General features: G+C 43.2%; 2 protein-coding genes across 9 annotated transcripts in view; both read left to right on the top strand.

Annotated features, from left to right (window-relative positions):
* LOC142590283 (putative sodium-dependent multivitamin transporter) overlaps nt 1–8,704 on the top strand; it is a 118,102-nt gene extending 109,398 nt beyond the window's left edge. For 5 of the 8 annotated variants that reach the window (XM_075702282.1, XM_075702281.1, XM_075702279.1 and 2 more), the window contains 3 exons: nt 479–579; nt 1,551–1,645; nt 2,873–8,703. In XM_075702282.1, the coding sequence (XP_075558397.1) occupies nt 479–579; nt 1,551–1,645; nt 2,873–3,028 (352 nt within the window). In that variant the 3' untranslated portion in view covers nt 3,029–8,703. Of the gene's footprint in view, nt 1–478; nt 580–1,550; nt 1,646–2,872 lie in introns of all 8 variants that reach the window. The other 3 variants (XM_075702277.1, XM_075702275.1, XM_075702274.1) reach the window with 1 other exon arrangement.
* Nucleotides 8,705–11,824: 3,120 nt separating this feature from the next.
* The window catches only part of LOC142590282 (sodium-coupled monocarboxylate transporter 2-like), a 42,589-nt gene continuing 26,613 nt past the window's right edge, over nt 11,825–27,800 (top strand). The window contains exons 1-5 of the mRNA XM_075702273.1: nt 11,825–12,754; nt 13,498–13,623; nt 16,383–16,643; nt 23,961–24,026; nt 25,460–25,511. Coding sequence (XP_075558388.1) covers nt 13,513–13,623; nt 16,383–16,643; nt 23,961–24,026; nt 25,460–25,511 — 490 coding nt within the window. The 5' untranslated portion in view covers nt 11,825–12,754; nt 13,498–13,512. The remainder of the gene's footprint in view (nt 12,755–13,497; nt 13,624–16,382; nt 16,644–23,960; nt 24,027–25,459; nt 25,512–27,800) is intronic.

Here is a 27,800-nt window from a genome sequence, read left to right as displayed (position 1 = left end):
TGCTAGGTACCTCTCTGTCAGAAGGTGTTTTCTTTTCTTCACAGAAGTAGCGGTACAAGGAACATAAAGATGCACCTCGCTTTTCCTTCTTACCAACTGCTAACCGTGTTAAACACTAGGCGACTGCTATAGGGCTGCGTGCAGAAACATTACGAAGCTTTATTAGTCGAGTGTATATATATATATATATATATATATATATATATATATATATATATATATATATATATATATATATATATATATATATATATATATATATATATATATATATATATAGTCAGGCTGACTCACTGACTGACTGCCTGACTCTTTACGCGTGTCTGACAGTCAGTGACGCGTAATACAAACACAGTATACAACACGCAGATATGTTATTTTCGGAATGGAACGTGTTGCGGTTTCGTACGGATTCCAGTAATTTTCAAATCAGTTTTGAAGCACGATCGTTTACACTTATTTTTCCTGCTATTTACAGCTCCTACGTCTTCCCGCTGTATCGCCTGTCCTTCTTTTGGAGTTCCTTTTTCGGTGCCCTGCTGACGATACTGCTTGCCGTGGTGTTGAGCTTCGCAACAGGTTCGCATTTAAGACATTTTGGCGCCCAAGGAGCCTAGATTACCGAATAGAACGAATTGCGATAGCTGTGCTGCGTTTATTGTGCAATAGTCCTTGGTCAAATAAGCTATACAATGCAGACAAATGAGAAGTGCACCGACCGCGCCCTCTCCTAAGCTTCGTATGCCATGATTTTGTAATACTGTAGAAGTGTCATTGTACGTGCTCATGCATACAAGTGTACGTTTCTGACCGTGCGGCGGAATGTATCGCTCAAGACCGTATTTTTTGTTAGCAGATTTCAAGGGATGATAGTGAATAAGGCGCATCTGTTCGTTGTCAAGTGTAAAGGCTTCTGGTGAATGCTTCAGCCACTCTCCTTCCTTGGAGAAAAAAAATTATAGATTTAGGATGTGCGCAACAAGTGACTGAAATTGTTACGAGCAAGTTCTTGCGGCGTGATATCTTTTGCCATGATATCTATCACATTATTTTTTCGAAAATTTGGAGTTTCATATTTGTTGATACAATACTTAAAAACAATTGCGCTCCCGTATTGTATAAACATTTCTAACCTTGCTCACTGTGCAGTCGCTGCAGTGCTTTGAAATCTTTTACCTTTCTGTCATAAATGCGCTATTGAGATATTTGAAGCCTGTCAAAATAAGTTTAAGCAATTTCTGGTCACCTGGTACATACATTTCTACGTACGTGACCCTTATAATTTCATGCTGTTTCGAGTTTGTTGCTTTGTTTTGTATAACTTTTGCAATCGCGTTGCCACTCAAAATCTTGAGCGTCTTTGTTTTTATTTATCATATACTTCGCTGCTTTGGTATTTATTCTAACAAATACCAGAGGTCGCGGTTCAGTCTTTGAATTTGGGAACTCTGTCAACATGTCTTTTGTATCTAACGAATGATATATAAGTTAGTATTATAAACAGAAAGCTCTGAAATTTTCCTATTTCTTGTTTCTTTCGACATCTCAAGGTGGAAGGCAGAAGGCCAGAAACAAGCTACGCTTCACCAGCCCTGTATTTATAGACACCTGGAAAAGATTCAAGTTCATCAGTCAGAAATTTGACGTAAGTGGCGACTTTGCGAATCTTGTTTTCGCAACCAATTAGCCCAGACCAGTTGCCTTATTGTCGTGTAGCTTTAGTTAAGTCAGGGATATAAGAGGACGATGTACCGTCATTTTGTATCTTGTGTCTATTGATTTAAGTATGCTCATTTTATATCTGCAGTTAAAGTCTGGTGAGGACGCAGAAAAAGAATGCATTGGTTGCTCTCTTGCATGAAGACGCAAGACAGTATTTTCACATAGTATTGATGGTAAAGACCATAGTAGCAAAGGTTCCAGAGTAAGCGCTTGTGCCCGGGCGTCTTCCAGAAAGTACTACCGAGTTCGCGTGGCGCATACGACCATATTACACAACGTGCGATGACAGCAGACAAGGGATAGAAACACGGATAACATTTGAGACACTTCCGATACATGCAGGCGCTTCCTGCGCTGAGCGAGAACATTTAACGTTTACTAGCCTGTGAAAAGCGGTCTCTCAAGAATGATAAACAAGCACACATATCAGTATTTTGGACTGTGTTGCATTCGGCCCTGCACAAGTCTAACGTTCTCGTTCTCGTAATAACCAGCATTTCCCGTTGGTAAAACTTTGCACACCGTTCATCACCATGAGCTGTTATAACTCGGCTGCTGTAAAAGTGTTCTTCCACTGCTCTTCTTGGCTAGGTGACATACTCCAAGCTCACACTTTTTCATGTGTTAAGGAATCAAACCTTATCTCAGCTGCCATCCGTGATGTTCACCTCTACTGGTATATTACCTCTTTTACGTTAACCGGAGGCCTGTTATTTGTTCGAGGCATCACAGATTCGTGATATATGTTACTTTCTTTCTTAATTGAGCTTGCAGAATACTCTCCAGCTCATTTTTTATCTTTATGTCGTTCCCTACCACTCCTAACATTACGTTCCTGTGTTATTGCATTCAATAGGTGCAGGATTATAATTTACACTTGTATACTTACACAAAAGAAAGGCAAAATTGGGAGGTGTGACGCTTGCCTCATGTATGATTCCCCACAAGATCAGGATGTATGTTCCTTAAGAAGTACCAGTCTTGCCAATAGGCGGAATTTGCTTTGTGTCTCGTCCGGGTCCCATACGAAAGACCAACGCCAAAGGCATAATAGAAGGTATTCGGGTCTAAGTGCTGTTGAATATCATTGACGCCATGCAGTGAGAATAAAAAAATGCCTTTGTTTGCGTCATTCTTTTTTGATTCGCAGGTAGAAACATCAAAGGCATTCAACGGCGTCAGAATATCAGGCGACAAGTCCGACGATGACGAGCGCACGAAGCTAGGCGCAGAGCTGTCCCCGGTCTTCAAAGAGCGTGCAAGCAGCGACGTGTCCGCTGGAAACGTTGCAGAGTGCTCGACGTAATAACAGACTAACAGTTGCAGGTCGCTGTTATTCAGGTTCCTACTGTGATTGCGTGAGACCAAGTCACTTCTGCATTCGCAACGGCGATGTCAACTGAGAACCACGCTGACACGAGTAACTGCCGTCATTGGAAACATTTAACGCACCTGTGGACTGAGAAGACGGACCATGTCTAACCGAGGTCACCTAAACAGCGTAACGTTGGCTACTTCAGGCTGTGGCGGTAATGATTTAGACTGCGATTGCACAATCACACAGGTGGGACACGGAAAAGTCGTGACAGGGGTTTCACCCACTCATGGCCACCTGACTTTATATGCCTCGTCATGGAAACGTAGTTCACTTCTGTGGCGTCACTGCTCCGCACACGCATCCATATAATTACGTTGTGCCATGACCATCCTGCTGTCAGTGGATTCTTCCTGGTATCGAGGTCTCCAAAGGTGACCGTGATGACGTAGCCGCTCCATTCCAATCCCGTTTCGGTTCGGCGTCGCTGGTCGGACTAGCGCTCCGCCCATATTTCATTCTAATCGGCTGTCAGCGAGCGGAAGATAAAAATTGAATCGGTCGAAATAGATTGCTAGATTTTACCGGCCCAGCAGTTTTGAGGCACGCCTGTAAGGTGATGTACTTATGCTTCCACAAAAGAAACCCATCAAGATGAGCACTTAGCGGTTGTTTCTTATAATGGAGGCGAGATTGATTTTCAAGTCAAGTTGCCGCGCTCTGCTTTCACAGATTTCAAACCTACTCACTTCTTATAGCTGTGTTTTCTATAGCGACGCAAGTATAGCTTCTAAAGCAGTTCTGTTTTTCCCCATAGATAACAGTTGTGTGGAGAGCCAATGTGCTTTATCCAGCGCAGCCCGTTCCAGCGCAGCCCATTTTTGTTTCTTCAAGCTTTACGCAAATAATAGGCTACAGCTTGCCTCCCCTTTTCTTCATATTATCTTGCTTCATGTGCAGCGTGATAGGGCTTGCTTCTTACTTATCGTGGGGGAGTTTCTTTATTTGAGCAAGTGCACTACTGAATGCTCTTCCTTACATGTATGTTTGGTAAGGAAAATACAAAGATCCTAGGCGCAAATATTGTTCGCTTACCTCGTTCTCACAAGCTGTTGCGGTAAACAGTAGGAGAATTATGCTGTCCAGAGGTCAGTAAATCACTGTCCTAGCCTGTCTGATAATGTATAGATAAATATAGAACAAAAATACTGAAAATACAGATTCCAGTGCAAGCTTGATAGCGCAGTTTTCCAGTTCGGTCACTATAACTGAAAAATACGTATTTGCCAATGTAATGGAGTTTGTCGGAAAATATTACAAGCTACAACCTACTGAGAAGTGTAAATTTTTGCTCCACAAACCGAGAAACACACACAAGAAAGAGAACAGATTGAACTCACGGGTTCATACTAACATAAAGTGAGCTACTGTAGGTTTTAGAAACCTGGCAAAGTGTCTGATTTGTACCCAAATTTACTTGTGTTAAATTTAAGCATTCCTCGAGTCTAATAAACCAACTTGTATGCTCACTTCTAACATTATCTGATAAACAGCATAGAGGGGGGTGTTGCAAAAATATACGGGGGTGTACGCATCTCCATTCCGTTCACCTGGGCGAGAAATGGTATATTTCTAGATAGTTGTATGCTAATTTGCTTATTTCTGTTCTTCCACTAATTGTTATACTGTGGGTTGCGCTAGTAACACAATGGGATTGAAAGAAAAAAAATTGCGACCCGGTTCATCGCCCCGTGCATTTTTCGTACATGTGTTATTTGTGCAATCCGCAGTTTGAATCGATATCAACGACACCAGCTTGAAGTTCTTGTAATTAGAAGGTTCCTGAAATTTGCATAGCACAAGAGAAACTTTAGACAAGGATGTGACAAATTAAGTTTCGTTTGCACAATCAAAAGTGAGTATGAGATTCAACGGGAGGGATAATAAACGACGCTTTAAGATCAGAAGTCTGGCTCCGGCGTTACTAATATAACCGCATGTGAGTGAAATCTTAATATTTTTGCGCGATCGGGCTAATTATAAAACTCCAAAGAGTGCAATATGAACAAAACTTTCATTTTGCGATTAGCGACACGGCGGCTCGATTCGCGATCGAATAATAATGCGGTACACTTCGGTTTCCAAACAGCGTAGACTCTAAATCCATCTGTCTGCTGGGCCTTTAAAAGTCACGAGACGGAGAACGGCTTGGGTTTTCTGACAGAGCTAGACAAATGCAGTCGTCACGTATGCTGCATTACCAATACTCACTTTTATAGGATAACTGCACGAAAAGATATAGACAAAACTTTCAGAGCAATGCCCTACACCGGCTAGCTTTAATAGCGACAGTAGACGAGAGGAAATGCAGCAATTTCATCGGAAGTGTAACAGGCGACAACGGTGAAATCCCTTCCTGACGTCACCGAAGCGCTGCTCGAGCACCGGCATCGGCCGCGCGCGTGGCATATGGTTCAACGTCTGCAGCATATGTGGCGGCAGACTGAGCTGGCTACGGGTAACTAGAAGGTAGTTATCTTTAAAAATATCTAAAAATGTGCTGCCAGCCAGCTGCTATAGGGATACTGAACCTCGGCGCTTCTATGGATCACTTACCGCGGGCTGGTGAAATCCGGTAGCTACGCATATGCATATATGCCAATGGGAAATTGCCGCAGCGAACAACTAGAACAACTAGTTTGAACTAGAGGTTCAAACTAGAATGAATAGCAGAAGAAAGGTGAAAGTGTCACACCGTGTCTCAATGTTTTCGCTGCAGTTTTAAATACTTGTGTGAAGCTTGCAGGTAGGTGCGGAAACCGGTGGCTTGTGTTCTAATTATTTGTAGTGTTGGAGATGGGCTTTGTTTTTCTTCTGGACGTTACGTTAACTCAAGAGGAAAGTTTAGCCTCAGGAACTGAAACACATGGAATACATGGAAACACACCAATTATTTCTCTTAGCATCCGCTACACAGTGCTGGACGAAATGTTTGGCAAAAGAAAAAAAAAACATTGTCGAAATTGGATAGAGTTCAATTGGACTTAAGCCATAATTCTTCGCACAGGTATCAATGAAAGCACCGAAATTAATAAGTAAAATAGCAAGCGAAGAACTTTGAAATTGAGCGAATACAAAATAAGAAAGGGTGAGTGCCATTCTGTGAGCTAAACCTGTGGAGGCACAAGAAAGCGGACGAAACCGATGCTCTATGAGTACGGCTTTGGCCAAACCATCGTAAGCACTCTCGTGTTAACGTAAGTTGTAATGTAACGCTTTTTTCTTAGTGCCAGGATTAGAGAATGGCCCCCAATAAATCTGTTGAAATGTCATACAATCATGTTCGCACAAAAGAAATAGACATCCTCAAATCAATAGCAATTTTCTTGACGGTGAACGCGTGACTGAGGTGTCGCATAATAAATCTATGGGAGTTATGTTTGCCAATAATCTTTCATGGAACACAAACGTTCACTACTTATCACAGAAAGCCAGCCGTGCGCTCAACGTTATCAGAAGGAATTTCTAGCAAGGTCTTTATGAACTCAAAGAACTATTATACCTAACTAATGTCCGTCCAGTGTTAGAATATGTCCATTCTGCATGAAATCCTTACCCAAAGCAAAACTAAAGAAGCTTGAGCGTGTGCAGAAACGTGCAGGCTGGTTCGTTTCTGGCAACTATCACTTCAGGAAAAGCACTACCGCAATTCCGAATAACCTGCGTTATCCACCACTAGAATATAGGAGGAATTATCTCAGATTGAGCCTTTTCTATAACATATTCCGTGGCAGAACCGGCATTGACAAGGACATGTATATTCAGCCACCAATTTATGTGTCTCATTGAACCGATCACTCAATGAAAATACGGGAATAAAGGTACAGAGTGAATGTTTCTGAGTATACTTTCTTTAAGAAAACAATTCATGACTGAAATGATTTACCAAACCACATTGTTACAGCTCCTCCCTCATCTTTCTCTTTCTGGTTCAACTTCTGATGCACTGTTTTGTCAATAAGCTGTTTGGTGCAGCTTGATCTTTTCCTTCGCTTTGGTTTTTTATGTCTGTTCTTTTGTCGTGCAGAATTTGCATATTAATATGTATAAGAGTATGCTATTCTTGTATTTTTCTCTATATGTGTAATGAAGCGTGTTGTTGACCTGTCAGTGTCCGTACTATCTGGAAACATTTTTTATATGTATCTATGTATGTGTGTACAGATTAATCTGATTCCCGCTCTTCTGTACTGCCCCCCCCCACCTTATATAGTGCCCATTCGGGTGCTGTAGGTATTGTAAATAAATAAATAAATAAATAAATAAATAAATAAATACGTCAATCCTCACACGATACTAATCGCTTTCAGATGTTCCAGCAGGTGTAGTTTAGAGAACTGCAAAGTATAGTTCCATATTTGCAAACTTGGTGCTTCATTGTTCTTAACTTACTGATTTTCCGTAACATTTAAGGGATAGACTATTTTACGGAAACGTTTAGATGCCGCTATCTTGGACTGGTAACGCTGCTGTTTTGTGTCTTTAACGACGAAGTGTACGTTACTACAGTCGATTCCCAAGCATGAAAATAGTTGTGTAAATGCGTTCAGCGTTTCATGACCATGTTACGTCAGTTCTAATAAAACAAATTGTTTTTGTAACAGTCCAAGATGGCGGCGCCTATGAAGGGAATAGGAAATCGTCTATACGTTACAGGCGTCAAATCAATATACTTCTTCGCACAAGCAGTGAAATTAAATAGTGCAGCCTTTGCTGTTAAATGCAACGCATTTAATCCAAATCAGCTAAGTATATGTTTAAGGAGAAGACTTTCTGCTTTCATATGTATCTGAATGTCAAAATTTGAATTCTTTGAAAGTAAGGATTCCACATGACACTATGAATTAAAAACGGGCCAGAGCCTTTTCTAGTTCTTTGCAATGTGAACGGGCTGTTATGTGCCGTGGGATGTTAGCAATGTGAAGACACATGTGCCCACTATTCGAGGCCAGATCGAGCTACAGGTGGCAGCACCATCTCCGCGTCGGTGTTGATAGGTGATCGGTAGCATGCATTGAAATGTACACGGCGACGCGTCGCTGTGAGCGATTTGGCTCAATATTATGGTAATGAAGCGCACCGAATTCAGTAAATTGATCATATAGTGCTCTCAAATGTAAATATCTGCTCAAAATCTGCAGCACGTCTCTTTTTACTTGAAAGAAGCACACGCTAACATTCAAAAGGGGACTCGCGCTCTGCGAAACAATCTGCGCTTCTGCACTTCCTTGAGGCGTTCTGTGTATGTTTCGCTGGCGATCCGCCTACAGCGCTAAAGTTGTTGGGAAATTTAATGAATAACACCTTCGCTGTGCACCTTGCACCATGGCTTTAAAAAGCGTCTGCAGATGTGTACGACGAAGGTAAAGTAACAAGTTAACGTGCTTGACGTCGCCAATAGCAAGCATAGACATCCGTTTCTCTTTCTGTGTGTTTAAATGGCTGCGAAATGCAAATAGTTAATGAGTTCAATTAAACAATCTAGGCGCCTGTGGGTAACAACACGTTAGTAGGATCAACTGGTTGCTCCAGGCGAGAGTACTTTTAGCGCAGTAGCACTAAAAACACGTTATATAAGCACAAAGCTGTCCTTGTATTGTTAGGGGTGAAGTTGATATTATTTGAGAGGCTAAAACCAATAGGTTGTTTCATTTAAGCTAATAATGAACGTTGTTTGCCGTCGAACCAAAACTCAACACTGGACAAAGAAAGTAAATTCTAGTGACTGCCTTTCAACTCAGTTTCACGACGTCTTGCGTCACACATGATCGTAATGTGATACCATATTTTAGCTTTCCTTTTTTTAGCAGTGAGTCAGAACATAAAAGCCCGAGATTGTTGTGTAAGGCTGAGCCAATTCACCCTGTTAGAATCGAAGCCACAAGCTAAAGAACACTCAAAGCCGTCTTGCAACCGCTAAGCGACACTTGCGCAATCATTGGGATTATCATAATGCAGTGATCGAAATATAACTTATGTGACGCTATATGAGCTGAGTGCATTCCAACTCTTACAACTTTTTTGTCGCTGAGGGACACTCTTGCCATCTTGTTCATGTTGCATGATATCACAGAGATTGTGGAGTGATAAACACATCAAGAATACCGCTAAAGCGTGGCATTCACGAATCGCTGCGACCAATTGATTTGTTTAAAACGAGGCAAAATGGTTTCTGTTGTGTACTTGAAACACAAAGCGACAATAAACTTCTTGCGATCGGGGTGAACAGAGGTTGCCATGGTCACACATCACGCGTTTGACGTGAGCATTCGGGAATCTTACTACAGAGAAAGGGTCTTTAAAGGTATGCCTGCCGTATACGTACAGGTAAAAGCGGGAGGCCTAGCAGACGACGCGCAGCGCAATCCACACCACCAGTGATTAAGCAAGTGAACGCCAGGCGGCGACTATGCTTGATTTGGCGACCTCAAATACAAAGCATTAGACCCACGTCAAGTGACGTACGTACAGCGATGAAGCTGTTTAATATATTCATTTTATCGATAGAATTTCCGAACAAAAGTTATAATTTTAGAGATTCTTAAGACAGGCAGTAAGTAAAAGCTCATTAATTAAACGCAGAGAAATCTGCCGCTTTGTATGCAGTAGGCTATGTGCTATTCTGCATAGGGGCAAAATTGGGGAGCGAAAATCCCTAGGAATAGTAGGTTGGCAAAATGAAGATAAATGGCTAGAAATTATGTGATCATGGTTATGTACAGATGAGGCCAAATTTATGGCCTTGATGTAAATACCATAAAACTTGCCAATTAGGTGAACGTTCTGCAGAAAGTAAAGTGGCCACTTTGGCTCACCATGACACTTACTACGATAACTAGTGCATCGGAAACTCTGGACCACATCTTCTTGGAATGTGCAGCTTACAGAGACAAAAGGGCTGGTGATCTCAACTGCCGGCACACTTTGACATATGATTGTAATAATCTGCGTGATTTCGGTGCCGTAGATGTTTGCTTGCTGCCTTACTTGGCATAGTACCTAAGGTGCAGCGGTGGCGTAGAGGTAGAACACCCACCTCGCGTGCAAGAGGTCCGTGGTTCGAATCTCGGTGCCGCGCAATTTTTCCACCGGATTAAAAAAAAGAATCTGCGTGTTGCCAAAAATTGCATAAACAGGCCTGGAGTGTGGCCCGATCCCGGTGACCAGAACCGGTAACGCACTCCCTCACCAGAGCAGGATTGGCCACCCTGGTGCAGTACTTGGCCACAACCTGTAGTTGGTGTGTGAACACAACAGAAAGAAGTTTGCAGGGACAACATGGCCATAATTAGTACATGACCGCGGTGGTTGGAGAAGTATGGGAGAGGCCTTTGCCCTGCAGTGGGCGGTAACCAGGCTGATGATGATCACGTCAGTCTGCACAATTGTTGCTTGCCACTTAAAGACAAGTAACGCAGCCGTGAAATCAAACTGCGCAGAACAAGGCATACGCTATAGGTTTGCACTGTTTACCAAATGTGATAGTGGGCTAAGACGAACTCACAGTGCTCTTTAGAAAGAAAAAAAAAGCGACGTCGCTCTTTTGTGCCTAGCCCTGATAAATCGGAATCGTTTCCAGAGTACTCGGCGCTCACGTTGCGTTATACCGTTTTCTTCATTTTCGTCTATTAGACTGCCCCAACGATGAATCTGAACCGCTCCCACCAAAGGCCAAGGGGCCGAGTGCCTTAATTAAATATATCCTATATAACGGTACCTTAATTAGCATGGTCTTCATTAACAGCAATGGTCATGGGTTCGACTCCCACCAATAGTCATGGGTCTGAGTGTTTTCAGTAACTATATCTTAGCTTACATTAATTAGCATCGCCTTCATTAACACCAAATTTCGTGGGCACGACTCCCACACAAGATCATGGGTACGAGTACTTTAATTAACAATATATTATTTAAATATGCCTTAATTAACATCACATTTAACAACAAAGATCGTGGGTTCGAGTACCTTAACTGACTATATCTTATTAACAGTACCTTAATTAACATCGCCTTCATTAACAACAACGGGCGTGAATTCGATTCCCACCCAAGGTAATGGGTGCGAGTGACTTAATTACTATATCTTAGTTAACTGTGCCTTAATTAACATCGCTTTCATTAATAAAGTTCGTGGGTTCGAGTGCCTCAAATAACTGTATCTTAACGGCGCCTTAGTTAACATCACCTTCATGAACACCGAAGGTCGTGGGTTCTAGTGCCTTAATGACCTATATAATAAATAACTGCGCCTTAATTAACATCGCCTTCATTAACACCAAAGGTCAAGGCTTCGACTTCCACTAAGGGTCGTGGGTTCTAGTGCATCAATTAACTATATCTTAAATAATTGTGTCTTAATTATTGGTGCCTTAATCAACACCAGAAGTCGTGTGTTCGTAGCCCTAATTACCACCAAAGGTAGTGGGTTCGACTCCCATGAAAGCTTGAGTGTTTGTAACCTCTTTGTACATCCTGTGCTCACGTCGACATCGCCGGATTTTCCGCCTCTTGAGCCATTTATGCTATCGCATTACAAAAAATTTTTCACTACTTGGCATCGTACACATTCATATATGACGTACTTTGACATTAGCAATAACACAAGAAAGCTGTATAGTCTTCTCATCAGAAGTCATAAGGTGCATTGTCATTTGAGTCTCTGATGTAGTTGTGATGCGAAAAACATTAGACGATGCATTTCTTATGAATGTCTGATGTCACATTAGGAAGGCATAACGTTCTCTACAGAAACTCAATGTTCATTTTCATAAGGGTAAGAGGCGGTCCCACAGCTGGAGATTGGTAACTGTGAACTGTGAAGCTTTGCACTGTAGCACAGTGCAAGTATGAATTTGACCACTGTGTAATAAAGACCATGCATGAAAAGGAAGGGCCGCTAACTGGTGGTTATGTCAATGCGAAAACAGACATTGAATGGTTAGGTGACTTAGCGCAGTGTTTGACATTGTAATATAGCAATGCATGTATGTCTATGCAAGAGTGCAGCTACTTGAACAGTCAGAAAGTTCGTGGCGATTGCGCATGATTGGGAGTAACTAGGAGGTTCTACATCGGATTGAGATATTATAGTTTTGCCTTCACTTAGAGCATAAGAATTGTTAAGTGCAGAATAGCATGTTGGGTGCTTCAGGGGCTATGTATTGTTTTTGTTATTTGCGCTGGAATGAAAATGAACCTGCTTTTGCACATGGTAGAAGTTGATTCTCCGAAAGAATAGAAAGAAATGGCATCATTCTCAGCCGTTGTCAACGGGAAAGCTCGATAAGGACCTGTGCACAAGGTTGGCTGCCTCAACGACAATCCCAATAAAGAGAGTATACATGGCAGGTACAGGACGTGAGGCTGCACTAAGTCGCAGCTGGAGACCACATGGGAGAGGAAACATGTTTTTGCGTTTGGCATCGAGGAAAAGTACTCAGAAAAACAATAAAAGGTTGAGCCCTACATTTATCGCTGTCCGCATGCACATATAGCTTAGCGTCGTACAATGTTCACTCGGGCCCAACGTCATATGAAAAAGCCGCGGTGTAAGATAGGGCATATTAGGACCGGGTTTTGTAGCTCATTGGAAGGCGTGATCTACGGCATACTGAACTGATTTAGAGAAGCGATAGACGACTTGTTAGTCCGTTACAAGTAAGTGAAATTTTTCTGACCTTAAAACAATGGTTCAACAAAACAGCTGCGAGGAGGGAGAGTCGTTTCATCTCACGGTAAATTGAGAGAACCGTTATTTGCCACTCTAAAGCTTTTTATATTCGTGCAATATATTCATAGAAAAGGAATTTCCAATAAGTAAGTGACAGTGAAAGACATATAAGACGTCATTGCGCGTTTTCAACATGTCATCTTGAAAAAAAAATACATTAACTCTTCAGCATAGTTGAAGGCTAATGCAGTAAATACAAGAAAATAACAATATTCTTGGCCATAAAAATGCAGAATTCACAGAAATAATCATCCATTGCTTGTCCATTCATTGTTTATTTTTTTATAAAAGCAAGATTATTGAATTCAATGACCTGTACTGCTAAATGTAACTGTGATGCGGCAGTCACAGCCAATATTTTTCTTATTGAATATGTTTTTGAACAGAATTTCTGGACTTTTCGGCAGCAATCACATATGAAACAGCAGCTTTTCGGCTAGGGCTGTTACTCGTGCTGCTAGATTAAACCGATCTATACATTTAATGAAATTGTATAGGCTCAATGTATTGGTCTGTATAATTCAGGCGCTGATTGCGGTTACCTAGAAGGTTTGCCAGCGTTCACCCATATTTGCTAGCCGTAGTCCGGCAGAGTGACCTCCGATACATCGGAGTCTGCGTCGATGAGAACATCTTATGAAGAGAACTCGTTTCGACACATACTTACCAGATACGTGCTAAGAGAATGAATCTGATGAGAGACCTGGATGTCTATGACTGCATCGTCTTCAGTGTGTTGACTGCTGGAGGATACCTGGTTGGCTTGTACTTTTCTTTGGCCCGGAGAAGGCGACAGGTGAGTTGCGTAAAGCAATATGCAGCCCAATTGAATTATGTCTGCTAAATTGACGAGTGCTACGGTCAGCTTTATTGTGTTCCGTCTTTGGATATTAAACGAAGTTTTGCACATGGTTAGCTTCAGCACGTCAGTGACATAAGAACATTTACGAGTATGAAATCTATCAACGAGAAGTTAAAAAGAGCACAATGCACTCCTTCTTGGAATGATGTAGATTCAGGAAACGTCTAAGGTTACCTTAAGTCGCCATGCCATTATTTTCTGTCTGCTACCTGACCGTTCAAGTGATTATTTGTTGAAATGTGTAAAAATCAGTTAGCCTATTGCTTCGCAGCCACGTACTGCTGATACTTAATGCCTTAACAGCATCAAGCGATGCTCTGGGCGTGTTCCTCAATCGTATGGGAGGTAAATGTAGTGCTGCACAGAGATATGCAGGCAAAAAGTGCTGTGTGTCTGTCGCCTCGTCTCGTGCTCATGCCGCCGAGTTGCGTTAGACTCTATTGCAATTCATTTTGACGAATGCTGATGGCATGGACCGGCGCATAATAATTTGTTAGTGGGCGAAAAGCACACATTGAAACCCAAGTCGATGCACAAGAGCACCAGAATGCACATTGACCCGACGTCGTTGCTCAGTGTCTATGGAGTTGGGCTATTGAGCACGAGGTCACGGGAAATGAATCCCGGCCACGGCAGCCGCATTAAGGTTGGGGCGAAATGCGAAAACACCCCTGTACTTAGATTTAGGTGCACGTAAAGGAACCCCAGGTTGTCGAAATTTCCCCAATCCTCCACTACGGCGTGCCTCAGAATGAGAAAGTGGTTTTGGCACGTAAAACACCTTAATTTAATTTTTAGAATGCACATTGTGTACAAATAAATGTGTTTGTCAAAATGTCGAGGTTCCATCGGGATAATGCGGTAGTCATTGTATCGTTGTCATCCCATTGCCGCCAATAGCGAGGTACAGAGGGCGTAGCAGACATGTACACAAGACAGCGAAGTGCACAAGTTCGCAGCATAAGTCATTTCTTAGCGGCCTTGTGCATTTGTGACTTTCTGTTGCCATTAATTAGAGGTCGCTGATGCATCTAAATATTTTCATTTCAAGAAGTTCGAAGCAGTGTGAAGAGACACAAGAAAGAACATAGGAAACAGGCTTGACAAACGCTACACTATCAGCTGAATTATATTGAAGCCGCATGCAAGAAATATACGAGAAAAAAATACAAGTTTTCAAAGTATTGTGTGGATTGCGCAAACTCCGCGGAAAACTCATATATTAAGAAGATATATAATCAACGCAATAAAACATGACGCTAGACATACGTATCACCCTCATTCCATGATAAACTTCAAGCCTCTTGTCCGCTGTGTTTTCTTCGCCTTTTGTTGCGTATTTTTCTATGGTTGGAACTTAAATATGAATACGGACCATGTCATCCAACTGACGGTGCTTGAAAATATTTGCATCATAACGTTAGACTCATCTGATCGCGTTGCGTTTGCTTAAACGCTAATTCGCCCTTGTTTCATGAGCGTTTCATTTGTTCAAGATAACTCCTCCTTTTTATAATTTTCTGCAAGCATTCCGGTCTTTAGCGCTATGTTTAAATAACATTTTCTTTGCCATCTGCGCATACATATTCGAAAGCTTCGCTTATTACCGATTTTCGCATAAGCATGGGATCCGCCGATGTTCATGCTATTCTAAAGAAGCAAGTTCAGATGAGTTAACACATTCCAACCATACTTATTGCAAAACGTGCTTAGTAGATAACCGGCCGTCCTGTGGGCGGTGTGCGTTCTTCTTAGTTGCAGTTTTGCATAATCCGAAATCATGAATACCCACCATCCGGCCGCTTTCGTTTGCCACTTAGATCATACCGGTAATTCATGCAAGCTGCTGCGTTTCTTTGTGATTTTTGTGAACTTTTAAACCTAACCGCCAACCGTTAGAACATCATCTTAGCGCAACTGTTGTCGCTTTTATCTTTTGCAAGAGCAAAACGTTCAGGTCTAAATTCTTCATAGCTTACTTTACTGCATATTTACCTACTTTTGTTATTACTGAATAACTGTAGCGTTGGCGAGTGTGTGGATGAGGTAAAGTTATCTGCCGCATTCACCTGCCACGGCGGCGGCATTTCGATGAAGGCGAAATGCAGAAATGTCCGTGCCCTGTGCAATCGGGGCACGTTACAGATACCCTGGTGGTCAAAATTATTCCGCAGTGCCCCACCACGGCGTGCCTCATAATTGAATCGCAGTTTTGGCACGTAAATCCCAGAATTCATATCAATTCAACCTTGCTGCATTCTCATTGCTTATACCACCCTCCTTCTTTGATAAATGCGAGCTTTCTGTTCCATATTCCGAAAGAATTCATAATACATCACTATTTTTTGCTTAATTCAAATAAACCTAACAAGAAATGTATAATTAGCGATACTCAACGAGGCGACTCCGGTAATTAGCAGTAACAAATTGGTGAAAACATACAGATGCTTTTGATTACTAGAGAAGACGCAGGCCGAGCATCGTTATTAGTTACCATAACCGCTCCTCGCACAAGATCACGTGAGAATTTCAAGCACAGTGCAGTTGTGCAGGGAAAAAAAATGCAGCCAAAGCTGACAACGCCTCATTGAAGTGGCCAATTTTTCTTGGTGACGCCGTCATTAGGATCTTGCATATACACTTAGTCTGTGCTTGTTTCCGCCTAATCCCCGGAATTCTTTGCTTCGTTTCAGTCAATATCGACAGATGGCAGCGGCGCGTACGAAGAGGAGGAGACTTTTCTGGGTGGTAAAAGCCTTCCAGCTGCCGCCCTGGCCGTTTCAGTTGTGGCGTCAGTGGCGAATGGCGTCAACGTGGTGGGCTTCGTGGGTCACTACTACGCATATGGCTTTCACTCAATCTGGGTTGTGGCTGGCACCGTAGTTGCAGTGGCGCTGACAGTCACCGTAGCAGTGCCTTTGCTCTACGGGCTCAGGGTGGCCTCAATATTTCAGGTAACTCGTAGAACATAAAAAACTAAAAAATGAGATGAAGTACGCAAAACTAAGGTTACAGTGGTGTGCCTTAGGCCTGTTTTTACGCTCGCTAATTGGGCGCAAGTGGGCCTGCGTGTAACGTTCAGACATGGCGGGCAAGTACTGTTCACACCATTCCCATTTATTTTTGCCCTCCCTCTCTTTCTTTTGTAGTGAGGGTGCAGAGTCATCACATAAAGTGATACAAACACCAAACCAAATAATTTAGAACAATGACTAGACATCGAAACAATAGAAACTGCGAAGGCTGACCTGATTTATTCATCAATAAGTTGAACTCTGCCTAACAGTGGCTTTGGTAAAGCGAAACAAGGAACTCCACGCGGTAAAAAAAAAGACAGAAAAGGAAGTTTTAAGTCGAATTGTATACCATTGCAGAGAAAATAATGACCGATGGGACGGAAAAGTCACACATATGTGAATACATGTTTTCCTGTGTGAATATGCAAATATTTCTATTATAACAATTATTTCCTTAGACAAACTAAAACACACAGAAAAAAAGGAATTTTTTAAGATAAATTCATGGGCATTCAGTGTCCTATTGTTATTTACCGCTGGAGAGATTGCTGCTAAATGAAATTATAAATACACTTACGCCTAATTTACGTCAATTTTTATTGATACCTAATTTCCTAGAAGCTGTCATCAGAAAGTGGACGTGGGGTTACATCAGTGGCATTCTGATGTTTACAACATATTGCGATAAAATTCAAAAGGCACCTTACGTTGAAATTTTACGAGTCAGAACAATCCAAAAAACTGAATTCTAAGGCTCTGATTTTCCAAGGCCAGAATTCCTTGCTACAACACACTCCTCCCATAACCTCTTCGTGAAGCTCAAGTTACTTGAACACTCGAAACGAACTGTTTTCAGCACCTAAGGAGCTAGATGTTCACCCTTCGTTTTTGCGTGATATATGTTTGCAGACGGCGCCAAGTAGACAGAATGACGCATCTTCCACTATACCTTTGCGTGGACGTCGACAACATGCTTTGCACTAGAGATGAGGAAAAGGACTGCGAAGTCGTTAACAGCGTGCAAGAGCATTACGCTGCTGCTGCAGAAAAGTGTACTCGGCGCGTGTGGTGTAACCTTCCTAATGAATTTTGATGCACGGGTCGTTGTGTTACACTGTCCAGATCGCGAACCCAAAAATGCAGGCATAACTGTCAGCAGCGTTCCACACATATGGGTAGCTATTTTCTGCCGTGGACTGGTCATACCATCATCTTTATGATAAAAACAGCTCTTAGAACATCAGTGGCATACTGTTCAAGAAAGAGCTGAGACCTCAGTTTTCTGACGAGCTTATTTCTAAGAGTGGCTTGTCCTTTCATTTCCTACGATTGATGTAATAGGTTTTGCTATATCCAGTGCCAAAGTTGAAACAGTATTCTTTGTGTACCATTACGTTCATTAGCAATAGCCCGCCATATTTAGTGGTTACTACAGTTGAAAATGTGGGTGTAGATTCTTGTGTAAATTGTAACGCCGACTAACGCTTCAGCTATTGTAAATGTTAACTCTAAATAAAAAAAAAATTCCATTTGGCGTACTAACTCACTTTGGGTTTGAAGTCAAGGATTGTTTTATGACCTAGGTAGAATTAAATGGGGAATACGGTTTAAAACAGGGCAAGGAACTGCAAATTTTATTGCGCCGTGCGTAGAAAAAAGCTCCGATAAACTCCGGTTATTGCAGAAAAATGAAACTCCGAAAATCATTATAGGACGAGGATGCAAAACGAAATAGATACACAGAGACAGCGCTATTTTCAACTATAGATTTTATTTTCGAACGCAACTATAGATATACACCGTAAGAGCGGAAACAAATGGGACAGTAAAAAAGGAACATTCAGTGCTGAAAGTCGATGAACCGTACACCTGTCCAAGGCATGGTCATCATCACTCTATGGATTTGAACAAACTATCCCTGGAACACTCTATCATGGTGTAAACCAACTAGCCCGCCAACGTGTTTTAATACACAAAACAACCTCGACTTTGGCGTTAAATAAACGCAAAACGCTGGCTATCTTCGCACGCGCAAGTCCGCAGTCAGACGCATACGTTAACGCATCCAGTGCCAAGTTACGCGAAATCTCGCGGTAATGAAACTCCCTCCGGAAGTGATCGCCCGACAACACCACCCATAGTCTCTTTCAAATTTGGAAGAAATTGGTGGTAACATCTGTAAATTAGGTGACATTTAATCGCCTTGCCTTCAAGGTACTCGAGTGTCATTCATTTGTAAATTTCAGTCATTCAATTGCTATTTATGTGTAATGTAGAACGCCATGTCTCACTAAAAGAAATGGTGGCAATATTATCTAGAGCCTTGTTTAGAAAGGCTGAGAGATAGATTTCTCCGTCATACATTTATTGCATAGGTGAAATTTTGGGAGAACAGATTGTTTAGGTCAAAATTGAATAACCAAGCACATCTAGGTGTTCGTGTATTCTGTTTACAGTGCGTTTCTCGGTGCTTAAAACAGTGAACGTTCTAATTTATAAACTTTACTCTATCCGACATAAACAACCGTCACCTGATTTAAGGCACGACATTTCTCACAAATATACATAAATTGCACATAACAGAGAAAAACCCAGCTCGTGCTATGTTTTAATGTTCCTTAGGGCAGTCACATCGCCCCATTCATTCATACTACAGAAGCAATAACCATTCCAGCTGCGTACTGCGTAGTATTGGTAAAGCCAAGTCACAGAGGCATAACCAGAAATGACTTTTCAAGTAGTACTTCAAAACTAAATCGTTAATCGTATATTCATAAATCTCGCCTTGGTTAAACCAGCTATATTTCGCGCACACTTATCCAATTACCTACACAAAGTCAGGCGTGTTTTTGCCGTTTAGCTTGGGTAAACTAGCGTGCTGGAGAACCCCGGTTATGGCTATTTACCGTTTTAATATGGGAAGCCATCCTGCGGAAGTCAATCGAGTTTTCTGAAACCACCCGCCGCGGTTGCTTAGTGGTTTCGGTGCTTAAGTGTTTCGGTGCAGGTTAAAGAACCGCAGGTGCTCAAAATTAATCCGGAGTCCCCCACTAAGGCGTGCCTTATAATCAGATCTTTCTCTTGGCCCGGAAAAACCCACAATTTAATTTGGTTTTCTAAATCTACAATACGGCGACTATCTGGTAGTTTTTGTGAGCCCATTGCGATGACACTGCAGTCTAAAAATGTGGGCTAAACCCAAGATAGTGGTGTATAAATGTGTGGCGGTTCGTGAATGTAGTGCAGTGCAAAACTGAGGGCCGGTTCCAGAGGTGGTTCAACCTGCAAATTTCGGCTGAAACCGAAAGCAGTGCGCCCCAAAAAATTTAGGGAGAATCCATTTCACAATTAATGTCACCGTTACTGATTATGTCGCAACGTTACTCATCAACCTCACTGTACATGTGAGAATGTGCACATACGTGCTCGTCTTCAACGGACCTCTTTAACGCCGCCATGGGTAGCTGCAGATGCGGGACTGGGTAGCACGAGAGAAGAAGAGCTGCATGACGCGGCCTTAGCATTCGCACGCAATGGTGCACCATGCATTTCGGTCGTCACGCGCAGAATTCGCAGTGGTGGCGCTAGAGGGCGCCGGTCTATCTTAGGGAAGCGCAAAATGTCAATCCCACTGCACTACACGCCTAATACATAACCCATTTCGACGGAGGCAATGCGTTGTGTGGTAAATTGATTAAATGCTGAACGCATTACCATCGACAGACATCGGGAGACGGGTTCTGCGAACTTTGCGTCACTGAACAGTGGCACATGCCTAGTGATCCAGTTTGCCTCAAAGAGCTTAAAACCCAACGTCACATACCGAGTGACCCAAGCTCGGCTGAAAAAGGTTCTTTCAAGGGCGGTGCGTCCGCAGTGTTACATTATCAGGGGCCAAAGCACAAGCAACGCCTGGATTGCAACATATTTAGCGCTGCCAGCCGTATATTCTACTCTATAGATCACGGACTACCGTGTGGCCTAAGTTGGCGGAAGAGAGGCTAGACGTGGACAATCTGACAGGGAGATAGATGTACGGACAGACATACCGAAAACTGGGCAAACTTCATAGAGCATGCAAATTTTTTTAGTAAATGTGGGCCAATCCCGTGGATATGTGCCACTTAGTACCGGCCACCCACCGCGTAAGAGACGCTTTTTAATGACCTCATCTGACGCCAACTTGGGTATGCGCCATTCGCGCCACTGAGTAGGCGCCATTGGCTGTGTACCACTAGAGCCCCTGGGTATGTGCCTTTAGGCGTGTGCACCACATGTGTGCAGATCTTCAATAAATATCTATGGTGCCAACCTGCTTAACTTGGAAATGTGGGGCGTTCCCATTGATATGTGTCGCTGGTCATACGCCATTGGGGCCACTGGGTATGGAATACCGGTTCGCAAAAACGTTCGCGACACGTCTCGAAAACGCAATTAGTTCACTGCAGAACAGCGTATCATGCATAAGAACCTTTCCCGGTTAAAGCAAGCATGCTTCGCGCTATGTAGCTGTCAAATGAAGTTGAGTATGCTTTAATATTTTTGTGTGAGATTGCTTCATGGTTTCAACTTTTCTATGTAATTGAGGAGGGGGGTACCTTTACTAATACAAATGTAAATACGCTCACCATTCAAAATAAAAACGCGTAAACCCACATCAGATAAATGAAATAAGGGGTATTTTACACGTACGCCTGTGCGATACACCTTTGCTTTACTTGGCAAACATAGAACCACGTCAAATGGACTTCCGCAGGAAAGAAGCGCAGAAAGAACACTGCGAAGAACAAGTAAAGAAGCAAAAGCGTAAAATAAAGAGAGCAGCATTCCGGGCAAGTTGGTAATCCATTACTTAAATGATATTGCGCGACACTAATATATTGCGCTTGGTGTGTCGTCTTCTCTCACGTCCGTGTCGTTTTTTAGTGTCGCGTAATATCATTTACGTAAAATAAAGATTACCTTCGTAGAATAGAACTTAAAAAAACAATACAGTTTGCAACAAAGGCACACGGACCGCGCGGACTTGTGTTACTCCGCCAGCCAATCACAGAAGCAAACAAAATCGTCGTCATGCGGCCTTTTAAAAATAGCGTCGTACTTGATACCTCCGGAGCGTCTGCTGTTCTTGAAGAGTGTTTTCATCGGCAGAAGCAATGAGGTGTGCAACAGACATGGACAAGATGTATGGAGTCTTCAAAAGTCTGCGGTGCAGTTCATTTCACTGCTGCACCCGCTTTACTCATGAAACTTCACTGCTAACTGAAGTGAAATTTGACAATATAGTGCATAGTTGCAGCGAAGCAAGCACTTTATTTCAGTTCACTAAAGAATTAGGCATTCACCATTCCACTATAATAGGCGGGGGTAAAGGTATAAAATTACGCGCTAATAATTTTATTTTCATAGTTACCGCCTTATTTGGGTAACAGAAAAAGTTTGAAGTATGAATTATTTGCAGCCTCGAGGAGGAACAGTGGCTGGCGGTTATGAGGGCGTGGGCGGGGCTTCATTGGAGACTGAATTTGTATCCGACTATAGTAGCGTTTCTTGAATTAGATCTGGAAGAATTATAGAGAAATATATATTTGCGAAAGAATCACAGTTTTTTTGGATCCCTCGTTTACTGCTCTAACAAGTGCCACAACCGACTCGTATGGTTATTTGGGAAGTTACGTAACGATACGTGGCCGCCAATCGCATACAACCGCGCATGAAGCAGGAAGCTGCGATTCTAGACGTACTGCGCCCACCGCGGAAGCTTAGAAAACACCTATATAAGCACAGCAGACAAGTGGCTACGTTAGGCGGCTCTAATGATAACTGTACAAACGTCATTCAGAACACACGGAATTGTCCTCCACTTCCCGCGGCGTTTTCTCTGTTTTCTTTTTAAATAAAGATATTTGATCCACAAATATTTTCGTAAATAATCGCTAAATTTTTTAATTTTCGCTTTTCCTTCCTGTTTGGCTGTTGTCTCGGCCCTCTCCCTTAGTAGATCGCTTAATTTCTAAACTCCTTGAGACAATTCATTCTAGTAGCGAATTTAGCACGAAAAGTGCTGTACAATGAGGGAAACACCAGACGAGTTAATGGGTGACAGTCATATTGCCTATGAGTTTAAGGGTTATTGCAGGGTTTGATGATGGACGCTGCCTGGCATTACTTTATTTTCCACCTTATCTAACCCATATCAGGTGTATACAGTTGCGAGAAGCTGTCAGCGTCGCGCGAGCCGTCACTCGAGGAAATAATGAAACAAAAAGAAAAGTTAAACACAACTGGCATTTTCTCGGGCCGCAACTCGTTCCACCTGCGTACAGACCAGCTGACCACGAACTGAATCCCTTTCCTGGTCCCTGGGTCAGTCTAGACGAAGAAGGTTGAACTAACGAAGCAAAAACGATGCGCGTGACCTTTGAATAGATGGTGACAACTGAATGCATCTCGAGTTAATCGCGCGGGCATCGAATTGATGAGGAAACTGGCCTTCATATCACAGGCGACTCCGATAACTGTCGCCATTAAAAAGGAGTGAAAAAGGCAACAGAATGTTGACCGCCGAATAGCTGTCGTCTCAACATTGATTTCGCGGCGTTTAAGGATTGTGTGTCAGAAGTGGTGGCGTGGGCGGGGAAGGGGGGGGGGGGGTTAGGCGTCGTAATTTCGGGGGGGGGGGCCGGGCCCCCCCTTGGGTACGTGCCTGATCTGGGGTGACTCCGCCACTGTTAGCGTCAGGCTCTCGTACAGTATAGATTTCCTGTTGATATTGTGCCTATTGTTTCTTGCTGTATTGTATAATCGTCAGCTGCTTTTTAATGGTAACACACCGTGTGCCATGTTTATCGTCCTTTGGTACTTAAAGTTATATATGCTGCACATCCAAGAATATTGTTTTGCCCACTGACGGACTACATTAGATTTATTATTTGTGTTAGCATTATCCCTGTTGTTGCTGCTGTACTTGCCATATGTACCATATGTACGGTTCGTGATTCCGGTCGAAGCCGCAACGGGGCTTTTTTCCCACGGCCCTGTGCATATCAGATGCTCAAAATAAGTTTTAATTTCAGTTGGAGCAAAGGCAGTTGACTACATCGAATGAGAAGTTTTTGTTTCTTATCGGGGTGTCGTTGGCATTTGAGCTTCTACCTAATAGATCACTCAGATATATTCGCGTATTCAGCTCGATAACGTTATAACCTTATTCGCTGTATTTGAACTTAAGTTTCATTTCTTTTTGATGTGCAGTACCTCCGTCTCCGTTTCGACAACAAGGTTGGCATCACTGCCTGTATTGTCTACTTTGTCCTGAGCGTAAGTAGTTTGACTAAAGCAAAAGCTACGTCTTCCGCACTTATTTGGTTGCGCCACGTACTTCACCTTTCGCTTCATCGGCATCATTAAGTAGAAATGTTAGCGACAAATTCTTGACATTAGTGTATCTGAGAATGACTGAGGGGGGAAAATGCAACATAAGAATAAGCACGAGAAAAGGAAGAGCCGGCCAGTGCTTTCCTCATATTTTGCTTTTTTTTCACTCATTCCGGGGTGTATTACTGTCAAGAATATGCCATGGATAATAACCCTCCCACACCCTCACCCTTGCGAAATTTTTTCGTACCTTCGATGTGGAAGGCTGCGGTAATATTTAATGGCTTCTGCTTTCCAGTCTTTTTTTTTGGTTGTATATGTACATACGTGTGTTTGCCATAAACAAGGACCCGTAGGTCGTGTTTCCATTCAATTGAACACTTGTCATTTGTGATGCTAGATTAAGGACACGTCCAAGGAAACGCCAGACAGGCTAATATAATGAAACACCGTACATTCGGAACTTCTTTCAGCATTTAATTTGCTGCGCGAAAAGGGGAAGTGCTTTGTCACGACATGAATGACGTCCTTGTCCCATCAAGGCTTGCATCAACAACATTAACAAGTCGAAGGTCACTTGTCATAGGCTGAGTTTCCATGAACAGAACGCAGGGGCTCGAGTTAGAAATCGGGTTGAACGACCTCAACGTGACCACGTGTATAGGTTTATGCAAGAACTCATGGGTCTTATCGCTACGATGAGGTAGCACTGCGCGGTGCTTGTCTTTTCCTTGTCCTGATAACCACTGCCGCTGGCGGCGTATAATTGGTGACGTTTCAGTGGTTCTGGGCAAGTCTCAGCACTGGCTGGGCCGACCCGTCCACGTTTACATGAACGTTGTAAAAACAGATAGAGCTGGGTCCACCAACCCCGTGCACTTGGGATAACTCATCCCGACTCGACGTTCGTTCAACCCAATCAGCTAGCGTTGACGTGAGCTTTACGTGCCAATTACAGCCCGACAAACCGGCTCGACTCACTTCTCATGGGCTCATGTAAACTGTTCCCGCTAACACAAAAGTTTGTGATAGCTATTGGCCTGTGGGTAAGGCCATAGTGGTATGTGCCCCATGGAAGAGTTTTTTTCCTGCTCTTGCATCGGAAATACTTCAGCTTCAATGCATCAGCCAAAGTGGATTTGCCGTTAGGTACCGCTATGTCACGCGCGCCATTGAAGTGAAATTTGTTGCAGCCTTCTTTTATCTTGGTAAATACGGCACGCTGAGTTTCTGTGTCAAGATATTAAGCATTCTCTTCCCGACTTGAAAGTCATGTTTCCTGCCGCAACATGCTCATTTTTTTTCACCTACTACAGGCAGAAGTTGAACGCACTCCACCGAACTTTGGAGATAACACGAAATAACCTCTTTTGCAGCAAACGCTTGGTGCCGTGGGCATATACAGTGCCGCTGTTGGAATTTCAACAAGTAAGAGCTATTAATTTATGTATCCTTGAAATTTTTTTTCTCCTTTGCAAAAGCTCTTTCCTGACAGAAGCTAGAAAAAGAATGTACTATCAAACATATAAACTGATCAACAGTTTGATATGAAGGTGTGTGCGTGAACAGGCTTAGAAGAGCGCTGAACAAGCTGTTTAAAGAAGGTGTTTTAATCTAAAGGTAAAAAGCTCTGGGCACAACTTACTTCGAAAAGGAAATTCCCACTAAAGAATTTATGTAGATCCCACCCACTGTAGGAATTGATGTCAGCGAAGATTTCTATACTGTTTGCTTTAATCGACGACAATTAGGGGTAATGTTCACGGCGCATATTTCATTTCTTCAACGTTTAGTACAACACGAGACTGATGACTTGAAGCTAAACGTTACCTTGCTTGCTCCACTATTTATTGACTGTGTAGTACACAGAACACACAGTCAGACGGGCTTGCTTGAGGTGTTGTTGTTCGGCCTTATTCACAGCCTCCGGGAATGTTAGCATTAACATTGTCTCACACGACACATCGCATCGTGGTAGCTAGAAGTGTTAACATTTACTTGAATTATGCGACTGTACGTGGCGAAATCACAATCGCATTATGAGGCACGCCGTAGTGGTGGACTCCGGATTAATTTTGACACCGTGGTGTTCTTTAACGTGTCCCGAAGTGTAATTGCACGAGCGTTTTTTTTAGTTCGACCCTTCAAAATGCGGCCGCCGCAGGCGGTATCTAATCGGTGACTTCGAGCAAAGCCATAGCCACAAAGCTACCCCGGCGGGCAAATAAGTGTTGATTTGACGTGTGACCGTTTCTGTAGTGCCGTCAAATATCAAAAACGTACTGTACTGCACCTTGAACTTAATATCCCGTTTGCCCGCAACCGCTGTCGTGTCTACAGTAGCGGCATTACCTTGTCTTCTCACTTCATATTTTTCCTATTCCCTTGTATAGCAACTGCGAGCGAATAGTGGCAAGGATATTAGTCACTCGTTTCTCGACTGTGTTCCTTCTGCCCATCCTCGGGTAGCGTCGTCATTCGCGAGGCTCTCAGCTTCCTCTTGCAATTTTCTGACTTCTGCCGATAGAAAATTAACCAAGTAGGCACTGCCATCAATGTCATACCTGGTGCTCTTCGGTACATTATGGAACTGGCTCAAATACGCAATATTGAGCGCGTTTTTGAAATGATACGCGTTTGGCAGAGGGAATTCCGTTCTGATGACAGAAAATAGGCTGTCAAGGAAATCCTGAGCCAACCTACCTGTCATAAAAAACTTTGCGGCCGTTTAGTATGACAGCATGCAGCTGCGATTGAACTGTTGTAGACGTTACTACACCTGCTTGACATGAATTCGACACTGTTCAAACACCAATAGCAAGGCCTTCAATTGTTTTAAGTGTGAAATGAAGAGTAGAGATAGCTTCGCCATACTTGCGCCCGTTAGCAAAAATCAGGGCAACTACACGCGGAAGAGACGCCATGAAAGTGTAGAACCGAAATATGAAGTCACTAACAAGCAGTTGTTTTAGCCTCAAATGAAAGCTTCCCTATCTTGATGAAATAGTTTATAGCTGCTGGGTCTCCACGAAAAATTGCACAGAAAGTACAACCTCCATCTTTGTGTAGCCGCCGCTGGAGAAGTGAGCTTGTTGATGCCAGGAGCTACCCGCAGCTGTTTGGCGCCTCACAGCTGCGGGTAGGTTCAGTGAAACGAGATCTGCAACGCGGTAGACGGGAAGATGCACAGCGGGAAGACGTGCAACCTGCTGAGGCACCTGCTCGATGAAACCAAGACCAAGTCGCGCCAAAGGGACGGACTCGCCAAGCTCATACATCGGGCGGTCTCGGTACACGGCGCCGACGAAGTCACCAGGAGCATTACCGACAAATACCTGCCGACTACACCTACCGAACAACACGCGCCGTACGGCGGCCTGCCTAACGTGAAGCTCGATCGTGACATCGACGTCGAGGAGGTACGCGCGGCGCTGCACGACCTTAACAGCCGGTCGGCAGCCGGCCTGGACCTCGTGACGAACAAGGCGCTCAAGAACCTCGACGACGGCTCGATTGAGAACCTCGCAAAACACTTCAAGAAGTGCTGTAGAGCGGGCGCGCTGCCAAAGCTGTGGAAGGCAGCCAAAACCATCCTGATTCCCAAGCCGCGGAAGCCGCCGCACGCGGATAACCTCCGGCCCATCTCGCTGGCGTCCTCCGTGGGCAAGCTGCTGGAGCACGTCCTGCTCAACAGGTGGCAGAACTACCTGGAACGAG

This window comes from Dermacentor variabilis, chromosome 8 (genome assembly GCF_050947875.1).
Source record: "Dermacentor variabilis isolate Ectoservices chromosome 8, ASM5094787v1, whole genome shotgun sequence".
NCBI classification, from domain to species: Eukaryota; Metazoa; Arthropoda; class Arachnida; order Ixodida; family Ixodidae; genus Dermacentor; species Dermacentor variabilis.
Note: the sequence above shows the minus strand (reverse complement) of the source record. Positions and strands in the feature narration are given on the sequence as shown.